Consider the following 19809-nt stretch of genomic DNA (forward strand, 5'->3'; position numbering starts at 1 on the left):
CAACGCTAGTCCAACGCTCTAACCACTAGGCTACCCTGCCGCCCCATGGGATGTGTGTGCTTTGGGGACCTTTAGCAAAATGTGACTGGCAGAAAGGGTGTTGTATGCGGAGGATGAGGGCTGCAGTAGATATCTCAGATAGAGGGGAGTGAGGCCTAAGAGGTTTTTATAAATAAGCATCAACCAGTGGATCTTGCGACAGGATGACCAGTTTACAGAGGAGTGTAGAGTGAAGAGATGTGTCCTATAAGGCGAATTGGTGGCAAATCTGATGGCCCGAATGGTAAAGAACATCTAGCTGCTCGAGAGCCCCATCTATAAATGATGTCTCCGTAATCTAGCATGGGTAGGATGGTCATCTGAATCAGGGTTAGTTTGGCAGCTGGGGTGAAAAAGGAACAATTACGATAGAGGTAGCCATGTCTAGATTTAAGCTTAGCCTGCAGCTTTGATATGTTCTGAGAGAAGGACCGTGCACTGTCTAGATACACTCCCAAGTACTTGTATGAGGTGACCTCAAGCTCTAAACCCTCAGAGGTAGTAATCATAACTGTGGGGAGAGGGGCATTCTACTTACCAAACCACATGACCTTTGATTTGGAGGTGTTCAGAACAAGATTAAGGGTAGAGAAAGCTTGTTGGACACTAAGAAAGCTTTGTTGTAGAGTATTTAGCACAAAATCCAGGGAGATGGCAGCTGAGTATGACACTGTATCATCTGCATATAAATGGATGAGAGAGCTTCTTACTGCCTGAGCTATGTTGTTGATGTAAATTGACAAGAGCATCGGGCCTAGGATCGAGCCTTGGGGTACTCCCTTGGTGACAGGCAGTGGCTGAGACAGCAGATTTTCTGACTTTAAACACTGCACTCTTTGAGAGATGTAGTTAGCAAACCATGCCAAAGACCCCTCAGAGACCCCAAATACTCCTTAGCCAGCCCACAAGAATGGAATGGTCTACCGTATCAAAAGCTTTGGCTAAGTCAACAAAAACAACAGCACAACATTGTTTAGAATCAAGGGCAATGGTGACATCATTGAGGACCTTGAAGGTTGCAGTGACACATCCATAACCTGAGCAGAAACCTGATTGCATACCAGAGAGAATACTATAGACATCAAGAAAGCCAGTCAGTTTATTATTGACAATTTTTTGCAACACTATTGATAAACAGGGCAAAATAGAAATAGGCCTATAACTTAGGATCAGCTTGATCTCCGCCTTTAAATAAAGTACAAACCGTGCCTGCCTTCCAAGCAATGGGAACCTCCCCAGAAAGTAGAGGCAGGTTAAAAAGGTTGGAGACAGGCTTGGCGATAATAGGGGAAGCAACCTTAAAGAAGAAAGGGGCTAAACCATCTGACCCAGATGTTTTTTTTTAGGGTGAAGTTTCAGGATCTCTTTTAGCACCTCGGACTCTGCAGTGACTCCCTGCAGGGAGAAACTTTGTAGCAGGGAAAAAGAGTGGAAACGGGAAAAAGAGGGAGAAGCATCAGGGATAGTCACATTAGAAGGGGTGGGAGATGAGGAAATGTTGGATGGGCAAGAAGGCATGGTTGAGTCATATAGAAATCCTGACTTAATGAAGTGTTGATTAAAGAGCTCAGCCATGTGCTTATTGTCAGTAATAACCACATCACAAAAAAATAAGAGTCATGGGTGGTTACTTTAGAATTCACTTGAGAGGCAAGGCACTCTGGGAAATAAGCAAACAAGGCTTTACACTAAGCAGTGTGTTAATTTAACACTGAAAAGTGTGGAGCCGTGGCTGGCAGCTGGTGCTCTTGGAACACACTGGCATAGAGCCAATGGCACATGATAGTGCTGTGTGCCTCTGTACTCCTCAAATGTGGTTATGTGAAGAGCCCTGATGTACAACCAGTGTTGTTGTTAATGTTGCCTTTTTTATCGTTTTATCTCACTCCTTGACCCTTATTAACGGGGACATTTCGATTGAATAGAGATGACAGAGATTAGCATAGGGACGGGAAAGGGGATACCTAGTCATTTGCACAACTGAATCTATTCAACCCGAAATGAGTCTTCCGCATTTAACCCAACCCCTCTGAATCAGAGAGGTGCGGGGGGGGGCTGCCTTCATCGACGTCCACATCATCAGCGTTCGGTGTATTGTCCCTTTGAGTATGATTGTGATGTGTTGTAAATTGTGTTTTTTAAGTTTTCATTTCTCTATCTGTTTCAGGTTGCCTGTTTGAGGATGAGCTCTGTACACCTTACGAGTTCTGCGCTAACGGTAAGCCAACCAGCTTCATAGGATTCGCATCTAAAAAGTGACTATCAACCAATTGCCCACCACCCTCATTATACAGTAGCCCTTCAGTGATGGTATCAAATCGATTGACTCACATACACTATTCTAAAACACTCAAATGGCACCCTATTCCCTTTATGTTGCACTAATTTTGACCAGGGCCCATATGGCAAAAAAACAGGTTTTTAGAAATCTTTTCAAATCTATAAATTAAACAACAACTGAACTATCACATAAGTATTCAGACCCTTTACTCAGTACTTTGTTGAAGCACCCTTGGCAGCGATTACAGCCTCGAGTCTTCTTGGGTATGATGCTACAAGCTTGGCACACCGGTATTTGGGAAGTTCTCTCATTCTTCTCTGTAGATCCTCTAAAGCTCTGTCGGGTTGGATGGGGAGCGTCGCTGCACCACTTTTTTCAGGTCTCTCCAGAAATGTTAGATCGGGTTCAAGTCCAGGCTCTGGCTGGGCCACTCAAGGACATTCAGAGATTTGTCCCGAAGCCACTCCTGCGTTGTCTTGGCTGTGTGCTTAGGGTCGTTGTCCTGTTGAAAGGTAAACCTTCACCCTAGTCTGAGCAGGATTTCATCAACGATCTCTTTATCCTTTGCTCCGTTCATCTTTCCCTCAATCCTGACTAGTCTCCAAGTCATTGCTGCTGAAAAATACCCCACAGCATGATGCTGCCACCACCATGCTTCACCGTAGGGATGGTGCCAGGTTTCCTCCAGACGTGACGCTAGGCATTCAGGCCAAAGAGTTCAATGTTGGCTTCATCAGACCAGAGAATCTTGTTTCTCACGGCCTGAGAGGCCTTTAGGTGCTTTTGGCACCTGATTCCACATGTGTTATTCATAGTTCTGATGTCTTCACTATTATTCTACAATGTAGAAAAAAGTAAAAACAAAGAAAAACCCTTGACTGAATAGGTGTTCTAAAACTTTTGACTAGTATCTCTGTCAGCCGAGTTTTCTTTTGTGAGGGTGGAGACTTCACAAACCGCCGGAACTGTTAATTTTTTGCAAGTATAGACCCAGAAGTTAATCACACAGCTGACTAAACTACACAAGCTTCTACTTCTGGGTTAACAAAGATGACAACATATCACATCTTGAGTCAGGGGGAAATGTGGAGGCTTTGTTAATTTGGCCTTTGGGAAGAATTGTGTACAGTTGCATAGGTCAGGGGTACTCAAAGTGGCAGGGGTCCTTGGAGGTACTGCAAGGGGTCCGTGGCCAGATCTGAAAATATAAAAATGAAAAAAAAAAACATGTATATTTTTGTACATCTCGGAGTAGGAGTGCTGGTCCAGGATCAGCTTCACTCTGTCCATCTAGGCTTATTCATTGTGATCTACATTCAAAAGGCAAAACTGATCTTAAATCAGCACATACAGTATGGTCCGTGTTGTTCTGTCATATGCTTTTAACAGACCCCAAGCCTAAACGAGACATCACATCTGTTTGATTTTTCTATACACCAGGAAACATAATGACTAAACATTTGGGTTTAAATGTTATTTCCAACTGAGCTTATTATAAAATCAATGCAGCAAAATGAGGTGAGGCTTGCAAAGGAACACTTATATTGGATCTCCATCTTTTCACACTGATTCTAAATTCCAAACTCCTAACATAAAATCTGAAGAAAATCTGAAGAAAAAGATTTTTTTTAAATAGTTATTTTGATCCTGGAATTTCTCTCTCTATACATTACGCTCTGGCCTCACAGCGTGTAGACAGAATTGAGATTATGTCTCTACCCTCATTTCCCTATTAACCCAATTTAGCAGGAGGGAACTGTGTGAGAGGAGGCACAGTGCTGAAATGAAAAATAGGGTTTGCGTTTAATAACCCTGACTGGTGTGCTTTACATAGTCTAATAAAAGGGAAATTGCTGACACCTCTTGAGCAGAATACCCAGAGGCTCTTTGGATAGAGAGTGTGGTGTTGAGGCCTTTCTTGCTTTACGTTGAAGATGAGACCGAGTGTGCTGAGCTACTGTCATTTAACTAATGGATAAGAAAGCAGAAGAGGATTCTTGAATGTATCCAAGAAGGATTTTGCCTGATAAAAGGTGGTATTCTTCCATTTCAGCTGCAGGGAATTTGACTATTAGTTTTTAAATGCCAATCAATCATTGGAGACCCGTCCAAAGTGGGATTACAGTCTATGAGGTGAAGAGGGCACAGCGCATGGAGATTGTTATTTCCTTTCCCCACCTAATATAGCCTCATATCCTCAGTCAATGAAATAGTGCTGTGAAAAAAAATTGGTTTACATGGTGGAAATGTGTGCATCTCTAACGATTCAGAGAGCAATGCTAAGGGGTGTTATTGAGTAGCAGCTTTAATGTGGGCACCCGTATTCATATCTATGCTCTGACACTCTATAAACCCATTCACTCATAATGAATGACACTGTGAGAAGAGTGTGTGGTTGTTTAACTAGCTCTGCCACTTAGTCTCTGCTTGCGGTCCCTGAAGAACTTACCTGGTTTATTGGTTCAACCGTAATCTGTTTCTCATTCGGCCTGGCTGCTGGCATGGCGGTCATTGACACAGGAGGGAGATTTCTAGAGGGAAGTCATTTCACACCCTCACCAGGAAATGGCCCCTTTTCTGTGGCAGAGGATTTTTGGCGAAACTCTTAGCTTCTCCAATAACTCACGGTAACAAATTGCAGTTCATTTACAGCATAAGATTGACAGTTAGCTACTGCAATTCTATATTACAGTACAGTACCGTAAAGAGCAATGCATTTTAGGGGCTCAATTATATTTCCAGCAGCATACTGTGAATTATGGCACAATGTGGGAAAATGTTGTGGGGGCGGGGTAAGAATCTCTGGTTCATATATTTTTTTTTGAGGTGTGCCTTGTAAGAGGCTATATTTGTTGCACCCATTAGTGAGAATGCTGTACCCCACAGAATACAGTACTATACTGTATTTTTAAAATCTAAAAACATAATTCTACATTAGCTTATTTTCTACTGTGCAACCAGTAATTTACAGTAATTCATTGCAACCCTACAAACTCCAGTACTGTATTTTGGTAATCTAAAAACCCTTTCCTGTAAATCAACAGTAATTTACAGTAATTACTTACAACCCCACAGACTCCCGTACTGCATTTTGGTACTCTAAAAACCCTTTCCTGTAAATCAACATTAATTCACTGGCTACTGTGCTGCCAGTAATTTACTGTAATTCAGTATGTTAGGGTTCGTTCCTTTCGTCCTTGTCAATCATTGGCTCAATGGTGAAATTAGCATTATGACAATATCTTTAATTAAATCATTCAAAAACCTTTATTAATGCAATTGCAGACAGAAGTTGACCATCAGGAACATAGCATGCATGTTTCCGAGTAAGTTCTGCATCAAACAAAAAGTCTCAAGTTGTTTTGTTACACCCTCAGTCTAGCCTGGTGATGTCATTACCTTTTTACCCCTGAGACCAAAACCCTGCCTACCAAGCTATATAAAAATGGCTTTTAGTGTTATCTAAAACTTAGCAGTAAACGTCCAATCCCCAAAGTTGATTTATTGTGGAATGTTTGACTAGTCTTATCTCCTCCACTCCCCTGCGGAGCTCCTTCTTCACAGTCACACATTTCTCAGAGGGACCTCTTTATAATGAGGCAGAGAGAGAATTAGAAAACAACTGTGGAACAATATTAAAACCTCATAATGTATATATATTATTAATCTGTAGTCTAGGACCCTATACATGTAAAGAGGGAGTTTTATAACCCCTCCCCTTCTATTAATACAACATAAGTACAATCAATTATTCTAATACTTCAAACATTTCGGTACAACCCTTATCATGACCCCTAGGTGAACCCGACAAGTACCACGCCACAGAATAAAAGTACCGTACTGTATTTTTGGAGCGGCAAAAACTTTTAACACTAATGGGTGCAGGGTATTATTTTTTTCTGGCTCATTAAAATATTTTGAGGAGTGCCTTGAGGCGTGCCTTGAGGAGTGCCTTGCACCCATTATTAAGAGTGCTGTACTAATTGAACTGCTATGTGGTAGAAGTGCCCTAACAATTTAATGTGTGTAGGCACATTGCTGATATTGCAATTACAGTAGCATTAACTTCCTAACAGTATACTAGGCTAACTTTACAGTACTGTACTGAATCGTTGCTCTGATATTACAGCAACTTACAGGAAGCTGGTGACAAGTTACGGTGACTATTACAGTAATTCCAGAGATGGGAAGGATACATCAAAAAGTATCTTGTTACAAATGCAAAATATCTTGAAGACCAATGTATCCTTAATTACAACAACATTCAACATCCCCCCCATCTAGATCCTTGTGTAGTCTGTTAAGAGCTTCCTACTTCATATAGACCTCACTTCACCTTCCTTTTTCTGTTCCATTCTTTTATTTATTTTTGTACATTTTTTATTTCACCTTTATTTAACCAGGTAGGCAAGTTGAGAACAAGTTCTCATTTACAATTGCGACCTGGCCAAGATAAAGCAAAGCAGTTCGACACAAACAACAACACAGAGTTACACATGGAGTAAAACAAACATAGTCAATAATACAGTAGAAAAAAGTCTATATACGATGTGAGCAGATGAGGTGAGATAAGGGAGTTAAAGGCAAAAAAAGGCCATGGTGGCAAAGTAAATACAATATAGCAAGTAAAACACTGGAATGGCAGATTTGCAGTGGAAGAATGTGCAAAGTAGAAATAAAAATAATGGGGTGCAAAGGAGCAAAATAAATAATTAAATAAATACAGTTGGGAAAGCGGTAGTTGTTTGGGCTAAATTATAGATGGGCTATGTACAGGTGCAGTAATCTGTGAGCTGCTCTGACTGCTGGTGCTTAAAGCTAGTGAGGGAGATGTGTTTCCAGTTTCAGAGATGTTTGTAGTTCGTTCCAGTCATTGGCAGCAGAGAACTGTAAGGAGAGGTGGCCAAAGACAGAATTGGAAAGAATCTAATCAACCGATATTACTAACAATGTCACTTAACATAGACCTACTGTGTCATACTGTGTAGCCAGCCCATAGTTTGTAATTACGAGGTTACAATTGTAAATCAATGTGGGTTACCATGTTCATTCAGATTGAAATAGTCTGAAAATGGCAAATGGCACCCTATTTCCGATTTGGCTCTGGTTAAAACTCGTGCACTATGTAGGGAATATGGTGCAATTTGGGATGCTGCCAGGGACATTTCCAATGGTATTGCCTCTGCCAATCAACATTCTACCGATTTATTTTCCAAGGCCTCACACACAAAACAACTCTATGTGTCTATTTGGGACACATCTATGTGTCCCAAATGGCACCTTTTTCCTTAAATAGTGCATTACTTTTGGACAATTTATGGTTACTTTCTGTGCTCTAGTCATGTAATATGTGCATGCATGGGGACACACAGATAATTTTTTTTGTCAGCTGAATACTCCTGTAGTCTTGGCAAAGCAATATTGGAAAAGTGTGCTCATTTGTCCATCAGCGTTTTAGCTCAGACCCCAATGATTTGTTCAGATATCGTTTTGGCCCTCTTTTGGCATGTTACCTACTTGTCATACACATATTTAATTATAAGTGTCTCAATATTTGATAACTCTGCAGTTTTGCGTGTTGTCTTTTGTTTGTTCAACTCTCCATGTGGCCCACAAAAAAACATGTACTGCTCGTTCAAGCGTGAAATTAAAACACAGTTTGAAATACATAAAAAAGTCAGTGTTGTGTCTTTTTGGCTAGTAAAATGCAAAACCAAAGGTATAACACTGTGTACAGATCCCTATGTGTCGTACAATACCTCTAGTTTCCCTGTATTTAGGCGGGAAACAACTGTGAAGAAGCTATACTCTATTGCGTGTTTGAGTCTGTTATTAATGAACTTTTACCTCAGTGGGTTAAATCAGGGTCACACAGTGTTTCTTAGTAGTCTTAAACAAATCTACTTTGAAACAAAAGTATACACCTCACACAGGGTTAAAACCTGTACCATGTCAGATATAGAGTTGAAATGTATTCAATTTTGAGTTTGCATCCCAATATTACACTTTATATACAGTGGGGCAAAAAAGTATTTAGTCAGCCACCAATTGTGCAAGTTCTCCCACTTAAAAAGATGAGAGAGGCCTGTAATTTTCATCATAGGTACACTTCAACTATGACAGACAAAATGAGAAGAAAAAATCCTGAAAATCACATTGTAGGATTTTTATGACAGAGGTCAAACGTTTTCTGTAAGTCTTCACAAGGTTTTCACACACTGTTGCTGGTATTTTAGCCCATTCCTCCATGCAGATCTCCTCTAGAGCAGTGATGTTTTGGGGCTGTTGCTGGGCAACACAGACTTTCAAATCCCTCCAAAGATTTTCTATGGGGTTGAGATCTGGAGACTGGCTAGGCCACTCCAGGACCTTGAAATGCTTCTTACGAAGCCACTCCTTCGTTGCCCGGGCAGTTTGTTTGGGATCATTGTCATGCTGAAAGACCCAGCCACGTTTCATCTTCAATGCCCTTGTTGATGGAAGGAGGTTTTCACTCAAAATCTCACGATACATGGCCCCATTCATTCTTTCCTTTCCATGGATCAGTCGTCCTGGTCCCTTTGCAGAAAAACAGCCCCAAAGCATGATGTTTCCACCCCCATGCTTCACAGTAGGTATGGTGTTCTTTGGATGCAACTCAGCATTCTTTGTCCTCCAAACAAGACGAGTTGAGTTTTTACCAAAAAGTTATATTTTGGTTTCATCTGACCATATGACTTTCTCCCAATCTTCTTCTGGATCATCCAAATGCTCTCTAGCAAACTTCAGACGGTCCTGGACATGTACTGGCTTAAGCAGGGGGCCACGTCTGGCACTGCAGGATTTGAGTCCCTGGCGGCGTAGTGTGTTACTGATGGTAGGCTTTGTTACTTTGGTCACAGCTCTCTGCAGGCCATTCACTAGGTCCCCCCTGTGTGGTTCTGGGATTTTTGCTCACCGTTCTTGTGATCATTTTGACCCCACGGGGTGAGATCTTGTGTGGAGCCCCAGATCGAGGGAGATTATCTGTGGTCTTGTATATCTTCCATTTCCTAATAATTGCTCCCACAGTTGATTTCTTCAAACCAAGCTGCTTACCTATTGCAGATTCAGTCTTCCCAGCCTGGTGCAGTTCTACAATTTTGTTTCTGGTGTCCTTTGACAGCTCTTTGGTCTTGGCCATAGTGGAGTTTGTGGTGTGACTGTTTGAGGTTGTGGACAGGTGTCTTTTATACTGATAACAAGTTCAAACAGGTGCCATTAATACAGGTAACGAGTGGAGGACAGAGGAGCCTCTTAAAGAATAAGTTACAGGTCTGTGAGAGCCAGAAATCTTGTTTGTTTGTAGGTGACTAAATACTTATTTTCCATCATAATTTGCAAATAAATTCATTAAAAATCCTACAATGTGATTTTCTGGATTTTCTTTCTCATTTTGTCTGTCACAGTTGAAGTGTACCTATAATGAAAATGACAGGCCTCTCTCATCTTTTTAAGGAGAACTTGCACAATTGGTGGCTGACTAAATACTTTTTTGCCCCACTGTACATCAGAGAAGACTGAAATATAACAAAACCGTTTGACATAGAAACACCAGATTGTTTGGTGGGCTTTTTAAATGTTTAATTAATGATTAAATTATGAAAAATATTAATACATTTCCACCCATGAGGCTCTGCCCCACCTGCCCTGAGTGACGGGTCGCCACTGCTCCAAGGAGAGAACAAGGCACCTACATCCAAGGTAAAAACCCTCGATTCCAACATGGATTCTCTACTCATGGAAAACAGGGTGATGAGGTACTAGACATACAAAGCCTAAGTATGCGTGAAAATCAATTATTTTCTGTGATTCCTGAGGACACATCCAATAATCCAGAGGGAGCGATCAGAGAGTTCATGCATTCCGCCTTGAAACTTCCTCTAGAGACTGTAAACAAGGGGGCTTTCCACCGAGTGCACAGACTTGGAGCTTGGATCGACAAGACCAAGAGTCCCCGACCTACAGTTGAAGTCTTAAGTTTACATACACCTCAGCCAAATACATTTAAACTCAGTTTTTCACAATTCCTGACATTTAATCCTAGTAAAAATTCCCTGTGTTAGGATCATCACTTTATTTTAAGAATGTGAAATGTCAGAAGAATAGTAGAGAGAATTATTTATTTCAGCTTTTATTTCTTTCATCACATTCCCAGTGGTGCGTCACTTGATGCCCAATTTTTCAGTTTTTGATTTGTTAAAAAAGTTTGAAATATCCAATAAATGTCGTTCCACTTCATGATTGTGTCCCACTTGTTGTTGATTCTTCACAAAAAAATACAGTTTTATATCTTTATGTTTGAAGCCTGAAATGTGGCAAAAGGTTGCAAAGTTCAAGGGGGCCGAACTTTTCCCCATTGTTAGTTGTGGGGTCTTGTCTACAGTAAGTTGCCTTTGTGCACTCCAGTAGCGTTTCATTTGTGCTTTTGTTGTTTTGTTTAGTGAGTTTCTCTTTATTAAAATTATGTGGACCTCTATGCACGCTGCACCTTGGTCTCATCATTACAACGAACGTAACAGAAGATCCCACCAACAAAGGACCAAGCAGCGTGCCCAGGAGGAGGAAGTATCCTGGACTTGGGAAGTGATCCTGGACTTGGGAGGAAATCCTGGCAGGACAGGATCGCCATCCTTGGAGGGAGTCACCTAGGAGCATGAGAGACAAACAGCTTACTATGGTCAGGGCGTGACATTGGATGAATTTTGGTCCATTCCTCATGACATAGCTGGTGTAACTGAGTTAGGTTTTATAGGCCTCCATGCTCGCACATGCTTTTTCAGTTCTGCCCACACATTTTCTATAGGATTGAGGTCAGGGCTTTGTGATGGCCACTCCAATAACTTGACTTTGTTGTCCTTAAGCTATTTTGCCACAACTTTGGAAGTATGCTTGGGGTCATTGTCCATTTTGAAGACCCATTTGCGACCAAGCTTTAACATTCTGACTGATGTCTTGATGTTGCTTCAATATAACTAGAAAATGTGTGGAGTGCACCAGTCTATTTCAAATCAAATCAAATCAAATCTTATTTGTCACATACACATGGTTAGCAGATGTTAATGTGAGTGTAGCAAAATGCTTGTGCTTCTAGTTCCGACAATGCAGTAATAACCAACAAGTAATCTAACTAACAATTCCAAAACTACTGTCTTATACACAGTGTAAGGGGATGAAGAATATGTACATAAGGATATATGAATGAGTGATGGTACAGAGCAGCATAGGCAAGATACAGTAGATGGTATCGAGTACAGTATATACATATGAGATGAGTATGTAAACAAAGTGGCATAGTTAAAGTGGCTAGTGATACATGTATTACATAAGGATGCAGTCGATGATATAGAGTACAGTATATACGTATGCATATGAGATGAATAATGTAGGGTAAGTAACATTATATAAGGTAGCATTGTTTAAAGTGGCTAGTGATATATTTACATCATTTCCCATTGTCACGCCCTGGTCAAAGTATTTTGTGTTTATCTTTATGTATTTGGTCAGGCCAGGGTGTGGCATGGGGTTTTTGTAATTGTGGTGTGTTTGTCTTGGGGTTTTGGTGGTGGTATTGGGATTGTAGCTTAGTGGGTTGTCTAGCAAAGTCTATGGCTGTCTGGAGTGGTTCTCAATCAGAGGCAGGTGCTTATCGTTGTCTCTGATTGGGAACCATATTTAGGCAGCCATATTCTTTGAGTTTGTCGTGGGTGATTGTCCTTAGTGTCCTATGTGTACTCTCTGTTAGTTTGCACCAGATAGGCTGTTTCGGTTTCGTTTATTGTTTTTTGTAAGTTCGTGTTTCTTTGTTGTATTAAACATGGATCGCAATCGACACGCTGCAGTTTGGTCCGACTCTCCTTCATCACCACTAGAAAACCGTTACAGAATCACCCACCACCAACGGACCAAGCGGCGTGTCAACAGGCAGGAGCAGCCGAAAGAGGAGAGGCAACAAAGGCAGCAACAGCGGCGCAATGAGGATTGGACATGGGACGATATATTGGATGGCAAGGGTTGCTACACATGGGAGGAGATCCTGGCGGGAAGGGATCGCCTCCCATGGGAACAGGTGGAGGCACTTAGGAGAGCAGAGGCAGCCGGAGAGAGGAGCCGGCGATACGAGGGAACACGGTTGGCAAGAAAGCCCGGGAGTCAGCCCCAAAAATTTCTTGGGGGGGGGGGCTTACAGGGAGTATGGCTATGCCAGGTAGGAGACCTGCGCAAACTCCCTGTGCTTACCGGTGGGCTGGAGAGACCGGGCAGGCACCGTGTTATGCTGTGGAGCGCACGGTGTCTCCAGTGCGGGTGCACAGCCTGGTTCGGTATATTCCAGCTCCTCGTATCGGCCGGGCTAGAGTGGGCATCGAGCCAGGTAAGGTTGGGCAGGCTCGGTGCTCAAGAGCTCCAGTGCGCCTGCACGGTCCGGTCTATCCAGTACCACCTCCACACCCCAGCCCTCCGGTAGCAGCTCCCCGCACCAGGCTTCCTGTGCGTGTCCTCGGTCCAGTACCACCAGTACCAGCACCACGCATCAGGCCTACAGTGCGCCTCGCTTCTCCAGCGCTGTCGGAGCCTTTCTCCTCTCCTGCGCTGCCGGAGTCTCCCGCCTATCTAGCGCTGTTAGAGCTTTCCTCATCTCCAGCGCTGCCGGAGTCTCCCGCCTGTTCAGCGCAGCCAGAGCCTTCCTCCGACACAGCGCTGCAGGAGTCTCCCGCCTGTTCAGCGCAGCCAGAGCTGCCAGTCTGCATGAAGCAGCCAGAGCTGTCAGTCTGCATGAAGCAGTCAGTCTGCATGGAGCAGCCAGAGCTGTCAGTCTACATGAAGCAGCCAGTCTACATGGAGCAGCCAGAGCTGTCAGTCTGCATGAAGCAGCCAGAGATGTCAGTCTGCATAGAGCAGCCAGTCTGCATGGAGCAGCCAGTCTGCAAGGAGCTGTCAGTCTGCAAGGAGCTGTCAGTCTGCAAGGAGCTGTCAGTCTGCAAGGAGCTGTCAGTCTGCAAGGAGCTGTCAGTCTGCACGGAGCTGTCAGTCTGCACGGAGCTGTCAGTCTGCACGGAGCTGTCAGTCTGCAAGGAGCTGCCAGGCTGCAAGGAGCAGCCAGTCAGCACGGAGCCGCCAGAGCTGTCAGTCTGTACGAAGCCGCCAGAGCTGTCAGCCTATATGGAGCAGCTAGTGCCGCCAGTCTGCCCAGCGCCGCCAGTGCCCCCAGTCTGCCCAGCACCGCCAGTCTGCCCAGCGTCGCCAGTCTGCCCAGCGTCGCCAGTCTGCCCAGCGTCGCCAGTCTGCCCAGCGTCGCCAGTCTGCCCAGCGTCGCCAGTCTGCCCAGCGTCGCCAGTCTGCCCAGCGTCGCCAGGCTGCCCAGCGCCGCCAGGCTGCCCAGCGCCACCAGATCTGCCAGTCAGCCAGACTCTTCCAGATCTGCCAGTCAGCCAGACTCTTCCAGATCTGCCAGTCAACCAGACTCTTCCAGATCTGCCAGTCAACCAGACTCTTCCAGATCTGCCAGTCAACCAGACTCTTCCAGATCTGCCAGTCAACCAGACTCTTCCAGATCTGCCAGTCAACCAGACTCTTCCAGATCTGCCAGTCAATCAGACTCTTCCAGATCCGCCAGTCAGCCGGGATCTGCCAGAACTGCCAGTCAACCAGGATCCGCCAGAAGTGCCAGTCAGCCAGGATCCGCCAGTCTGCCAGGATCCGCCAGAACTGCCAGTCTGCCAGGATCCGCCAGTCTGCCAGGATCCGCCAGTCTGCCAGGATTCGCCAGAACTGCCAGTCGGCCAGGATCTGCCAGTCGGCCAGGATCTGCCAGTCGGCCAGGATCTGCCAGTCGGCCAGGATCTGCCAGTCTGCCAGGATCAGTTAGATCCGCCATTCAGCCAGGATCCGCCAGTCTGCCAGGATCCGCCAGTCTGCCAGGATCCGCCAGTCTGCCAGGATCCACCAGTCTGCCAGGATCCGCCAGTCTGCCAGGATCCACCAGTCAGCCAGGATCCGCCAGAAGTGCCAGTCAGCCAGGATCTGCCGGAACCACCAGCCAGCCAGGAGCTGGTAGATCTATCTACCTGCCTGAGCTTCCTATCACTCCTGAGCTTCCTCTCACTCCTGAGCTTCCTCTCACTCCTGAGCTTCCTCTCACTCCTGAGCTTCCTCTCACTCCTGAGCTTCCTCTCACTCCTGAGCTTTCTCTCACTCCTGAGCTTTCTCTCACTCCTGAGCTTTCTCTCACTCCCGAGCTTCCCCTCAGTCCCGAGCTGCCTCGGTCCCGAGCTGTCCTTCAGTCCCGATCTGCTCCTCAGTCCAGTGGGGTTCTGGGTGAGGACTACTAGGCCATGGTCGGCGGCGAGGGTGGACTATCCAGGGACGAAGGGAGAGGGGACTAAGACATTAAAGGAGTGGGGTCCACGTCCCGCGCCGGAGCCGCCACCATGGACAGACGCCCGCCCGGACCCTCCCTATTGTTTTGAGGTGCGTTCGGGAGTCCGCACCTTAGGGGGGTTCTGTCACGCCCTGGTCAAAGTATTTTGTGTTTATCTTTATGTATTTGGTCAGGCCAGGGTGTGGCATGGGGTTTTGTAATTGTGGTGTGTTTGTCTTGGGGTTTTGGTGGTGGTATTGGGATTGTAGCTTAGTGGGTTGTCTAGCAAAGTCTATGGCTGTCTGGAGTGGTTCTCAATCAGAGGCAGGTGCTTATCGTTGTCTCTGATTGGGAACCATATTTAGGCAGCCATATTCTTTGAGTTTGTCGTGGGTGATTGTCCTTAGTGTCCTATGTGTACTCTCTGTTAGTTTGCACCAGATAGGCTGTTTCGGTTTCGTTTATTGTTTTTTGTAAGTTCGTGTTTCTTTGTTGTATTAAACATGGATCGCAATCGACACGCTGCAGTTTGGTCCGACTCTCCTTCATCACCACTAGAAAACCGTTACACCCATCGTACCAGGCAGTGATACAGCCCGCCAGGATGCTCTCGATTGTGCATCTGTAGAAGTTTGTGAGTGCTTTTGGTGACAAGCCGAATTTCTTCAGCCTCCTGAGGTTGAAGAGGCGCTGCTGCGCCTTCTTCACGATGCTGTCTGTGTGAGTGGACCAATTCAGTTTGTCTGTGATGTGTATGCCGAGGAACTTAAAACTTGCTACCCTCTCCACTACTGTTCCATCGATGTGGATAGGGGGGTGTTCCCTCTGCTGTTTCCTGAAGTCCACAATCATCTCCTTAGTTTTGTTGACGTTGAGTGTGAGGTTATTTTCCTGACACCACACTCCGAGGGCCCTCACCTCCTCCCTGTAGGCCGTCTCGTCGTTGTTGGTAAACAAGCCTACCACTTTTGTGAAGTGCACCAGCCTCTCCTGCAGCAAAGCACCCCCATAACATGATGCTGCCACCCCCGTGCTTCACGGTTGGGATGGTTTTCTTTGGCTTGCAAGCCTCCCACATTTCCCTCCAAACATAACAATGGTCATTATGGCCAAACAGTGCTATTTTTTTTCATCAGGCCAGAGGACAATTCTCCAAAAAGTACGATCATTGTCTGCATGTGCACTTGCAAACCGTAGTCTGGCTTTTTTAAGGCGGTTGTGGAGCAGTGGCTTCTTCCTTGCTAAGCGGCCTTTCAGGTTATGTCGATATTGGACTCATTTTACTGTGGATATAGATACTTTTGTACCTGTTTCCTCCAGCATCTTCACAAGGTCCTTTGCTGTCGTTCTGGTATTGATTTGCACTGTTCACAGCAAAGTACGTTCATCTCTAAGAGACAGAACGTGTAGTCTTACTCTTATCCAGGCATTATACACACACTCACTAAATTACATCCAATATCATACACATCCACCTACTCAGATTTACTACACATAATATCTTGACTCAATTTTCTAACATCTGTGGCATTGGCTCACAGGCAAGGGAATAAAACAAACATTGCTGGAACCTGTTTCTTGAATTCTAAACATCAGACATTTGACATAATACCTCCCATGGCAGCAAGCACTAATTTTGGTCAATTTAGATTGAGAATAGTATCTAGTTATGGTAAGTGGTGAAATAAGTATAGCCAGTTATAATTGTAATGGTTTAGCAGATTATAAAAAAGAAGAAGATCAATCTTTACGTGGCTAAAAGATAAGGAATATATTACATATACTGTTTATAGGAAACTCATTATGGTGGGAGACTATACCACAGTGTTAAGTACCTCAATGGGCCGTAAAGGAAATAACTCTACAAACTTTCATCACCGTGCCCTTAAGGAAATCACAAATATTATGGACACATTAGAAATAGTGGGTATTTGGAGGCTAAAAAAATCCCGACCTAGTGAGATATACATGGAGACTTAATCAAGCTAGTCATCTTGACTACAGCCTTCTGTCTTTCTCTCTTGCATCAAAGGTTTAAAACGTTTTAATAGGAGACAGAATGCGATTGAATCATCATCTAATTGGCCTTCACATAACTCTTATAGAATTTCCACGTGGACGGGGATATTGGAAATTGAATACAAGTTTACAGGAGGACAATTTATTTTTAACTAACACAAAATAATGTATAACTGAATTTTTCAAGTACAATATAGGTTCAGCAAATCCCCTTATTGTTTGGGATACCTTTTTAAATGTATCTTCAGAGGCCATTCAATTCAATATTCATCAATAATAAAAAAGCAGTTTCTGGCTAAAGAGACAAGACCAACAAGGGAAATACATAAACTAATAGTATCTCCATAGACAAACATTGAAATTTGATTTGATTTGAGTAAAAGGTAGGGAGCAATAAAAAGGATACTACAGAGATACAAAATGAGTTAGAGGAAAAACTAAAAGAACTGGAGGAACATATTCAAGAACGATCTAATGTGATCTATTACAATAATAATGGAATGGAAAATACCATTGGGTGTTGCGCAATAGCCTATGCCTACACAATTGAGCACTGTGGACTAGCTGTCCAATCTGACACACATAAAAACATTAACTCATTACCTTGAATCTTTCTTACTATAACCTGCTGTAAATAAAACCACTTTTAATCACTTGACTGTCATTCAGAAAGTTATTTTCTGAATCAGCTGATGATTGTTGGACATTTTCCCACAAGCCTAACCATACAGCTGGACACCTAATGCACATCCAACAAATATCTCCAAAATACATTCTTTAAAATGAAAATATATTCTAGAAATTAGATATAGGCATAGATATAGTATAGGCTGTTTTTAGCCTTCAGCCTTTTTATAGGCTACAATATTATACCCATATGAATGAATTTTAAGCCATAACTGAACCAATTTCTGTAGGCTATACAGTATTTACAATATTCTGCCCATGTGAACGAATGTATATACAATATTTATAGCCATAAATTATTGAATTAAAAGCAGTAAAAATTCACATTATTTCACATTATTCAATAACACTCATAAACCCAACCACGCAAAAGGCTGCAGCTCACTTCACAGCTTCCCCAGCACGTCACAGCTTTCCCAGCGCTTCACAGCTTCCCCGGCAAACTCGACATATTGTAGCCTCACAGGGAGGAAAGAGCAACAGACGAAGGAGTTCGCTTCTGCTGCAGTGTTCGCGGTGAAATATAACTCATTGCGGCTGTGCTTCGATCCATACCTGAGTCTCCACAATGCTTTTATTTTTGATTTTGTGTCTTTCTTTAGGGAAATCAGTTGAGACCTAGGTCCCTTTCACGACTGAGCCATGAACAATAAACAAAAAATAAATAAAAAAGGCACAAGACACACATTTGGAAAGAGCCATTCCGTCATAGCATGTGCAGTCCTCCAGGTCAAGTTTGATGTGGTCCATCACATTCAATTTAAAGTGGTTAGGTAAGCAACACTTTAAAAATCATCTCTGCATTTTGTAATTCTATCGGCCTGGGGATACTTGTAGAAAATGTAGAGCAACGACAGAGTACAATACTGTAAAATGTCCCTACTATCCTGTAAGAAAGTTAATGCCACTGTAATCATGTTGGTATTTTACTGTAATCACATGGGATTCATGCAAGCAGGTTGGCTGCTAGGTATTTGTATATTACAGCATATTTATGAATATTTGGTGTTTTATATCACTTGCGTTTCTAGTGGCCTAAATAAAGGCTTCCAAAACTGGCTGTAATTAAAACAAAACATATCTGTAAAAAAAAAACAGATGAAAAAGACAATGCTTAATATTCAAACATATAAAGACATATATTCAAACATATAAAGACATATATTCAAACATATAAAGACATATATTCAAACATATAAAGACATATATTCAAACATATAAAGACATATATTCAAGCATATAAAGACATATATTCAAACATATAAACATATAAAGAGTTAATGCAGTCTACTCTGTTTTAAGGTCCTTACCACTGAATAGTGTCTGTTCCAGGTGTGTAGGAGTCAAAGTAAGAATACTTCAAGAGATGGAGAGCAGCACACTGTCAAAAAAAATGAATAAATACAAAACTGAGGCTTGAATGCAAAATAAAGATGTTTATTAAAACATGGTGCACAGAAAATATTAGTGCAAGAAAGTGCACGAATGTGCAACAAATATACCCTCTTACAAGGCACACCTCAAACACTACATGACCAAAGGTATGTGGACACCTGCTCGTCCACCATCTCATTCCAAAATCATGGGCATTAATATGGAGTTGGTCCCCCCCCTTTGCTGCTATAACAGCCTCCAGTCTTCTGGGTAGGCTTTCCACTAGAAGTTGGAACATTGCTGCGGGGACTTGCTTCCATTCAACCCCAAGAGCATTAGTGAGGTCGGACACTGATGTTGGGCGATTAGGCCTGGCTCGCAGTCGGCGTTCCAATTCATCCCAGGTGCTCAATGGGGTTGAGGCCAGTCAAGTTCTTCCACACAGATCTCAGCAAACCATTTCTGTATGGACCTTGTGCACGGGGACATTGTCATGCTGAAACAGGAAAGGGCCTTCTCCAAACTGTTGCCACAAAGTTGGAAGCACAGAATAGTCTAGAATATCATTGTATGCTGTAGCGTTACGATTTAGCCTAGCCCGAATTATGAAAAACAGCCCCAGACCAATAATACTCCTTCTCCCAACTTTTCAGTTCGCACTATGCATTGGGGCAGGTAGTGTTCTCTTGCCGCCCGCCAAACCCATATTCATCTGTCGGACTGCCAGATGGTGAAGCGTGAGAACACGTTTCCACTGCTCCAGAGTCCAATGACGGCGAGCTTTACACCACTCCAGCAGACGCTTGGCATTGCGCATGGTGATCTTAGAACGAACAGTTATTGTGCTGATGTTGCTTCCAGAGGCAGTTTGGCCTCACTTTGTGGCTGAGCCGTTGTTACGCCTAGATGTATCCACTTCACAAAAACAGCACTTACAGTTGCCCGGGGCAGCTCTAGTATGGTAGAAATTGAATGAACCGAGTTGTTGGAAAGGTGGCATCTTATGATGCCGTCATAATGACGGTGCCACGTT

General features: G+C 43.5%; 1 protein-coding gene across 1 annotated transcript in view; it reads left to right on the plus strand.

Moving 5' to 3' along the window:
• LOC112215143 (receptor-type tyrosine-protein phosphatase N2-like) overlaps positions 1-19809 on the plus strand; it is a 268831-nt gene that overhangs the window by 37380 nt on the left and 211642 nt on the right. Inside the window, exon 2 of the mRNA XM_024374097.2 lies at positions 2207-2257. Coding sequence (XP_024229865.2) covers positions 2207-2257 — 51 coding nt within the window. The remainder of the gene's footprint in view (positions 1-2206; positions 2258-19809) is intronic.

This window comes from Oncorhynchus tshawytscha, linkage group LG16 (genome assembly GCF_018296145.1).
Source record: "Oncorhynchus tshawytscha isolate Ot180627B linkage group LG16, Otsh_v2.0, whole genome shotgun sequence".
Classification (NCBI taxonomy): Eukaryota; Metazoa; Chordata; class Actinopteri; order Salmoniformes; family Salmonidae; genus Oncorhynchus; species Oncorhynchus tshawytscha.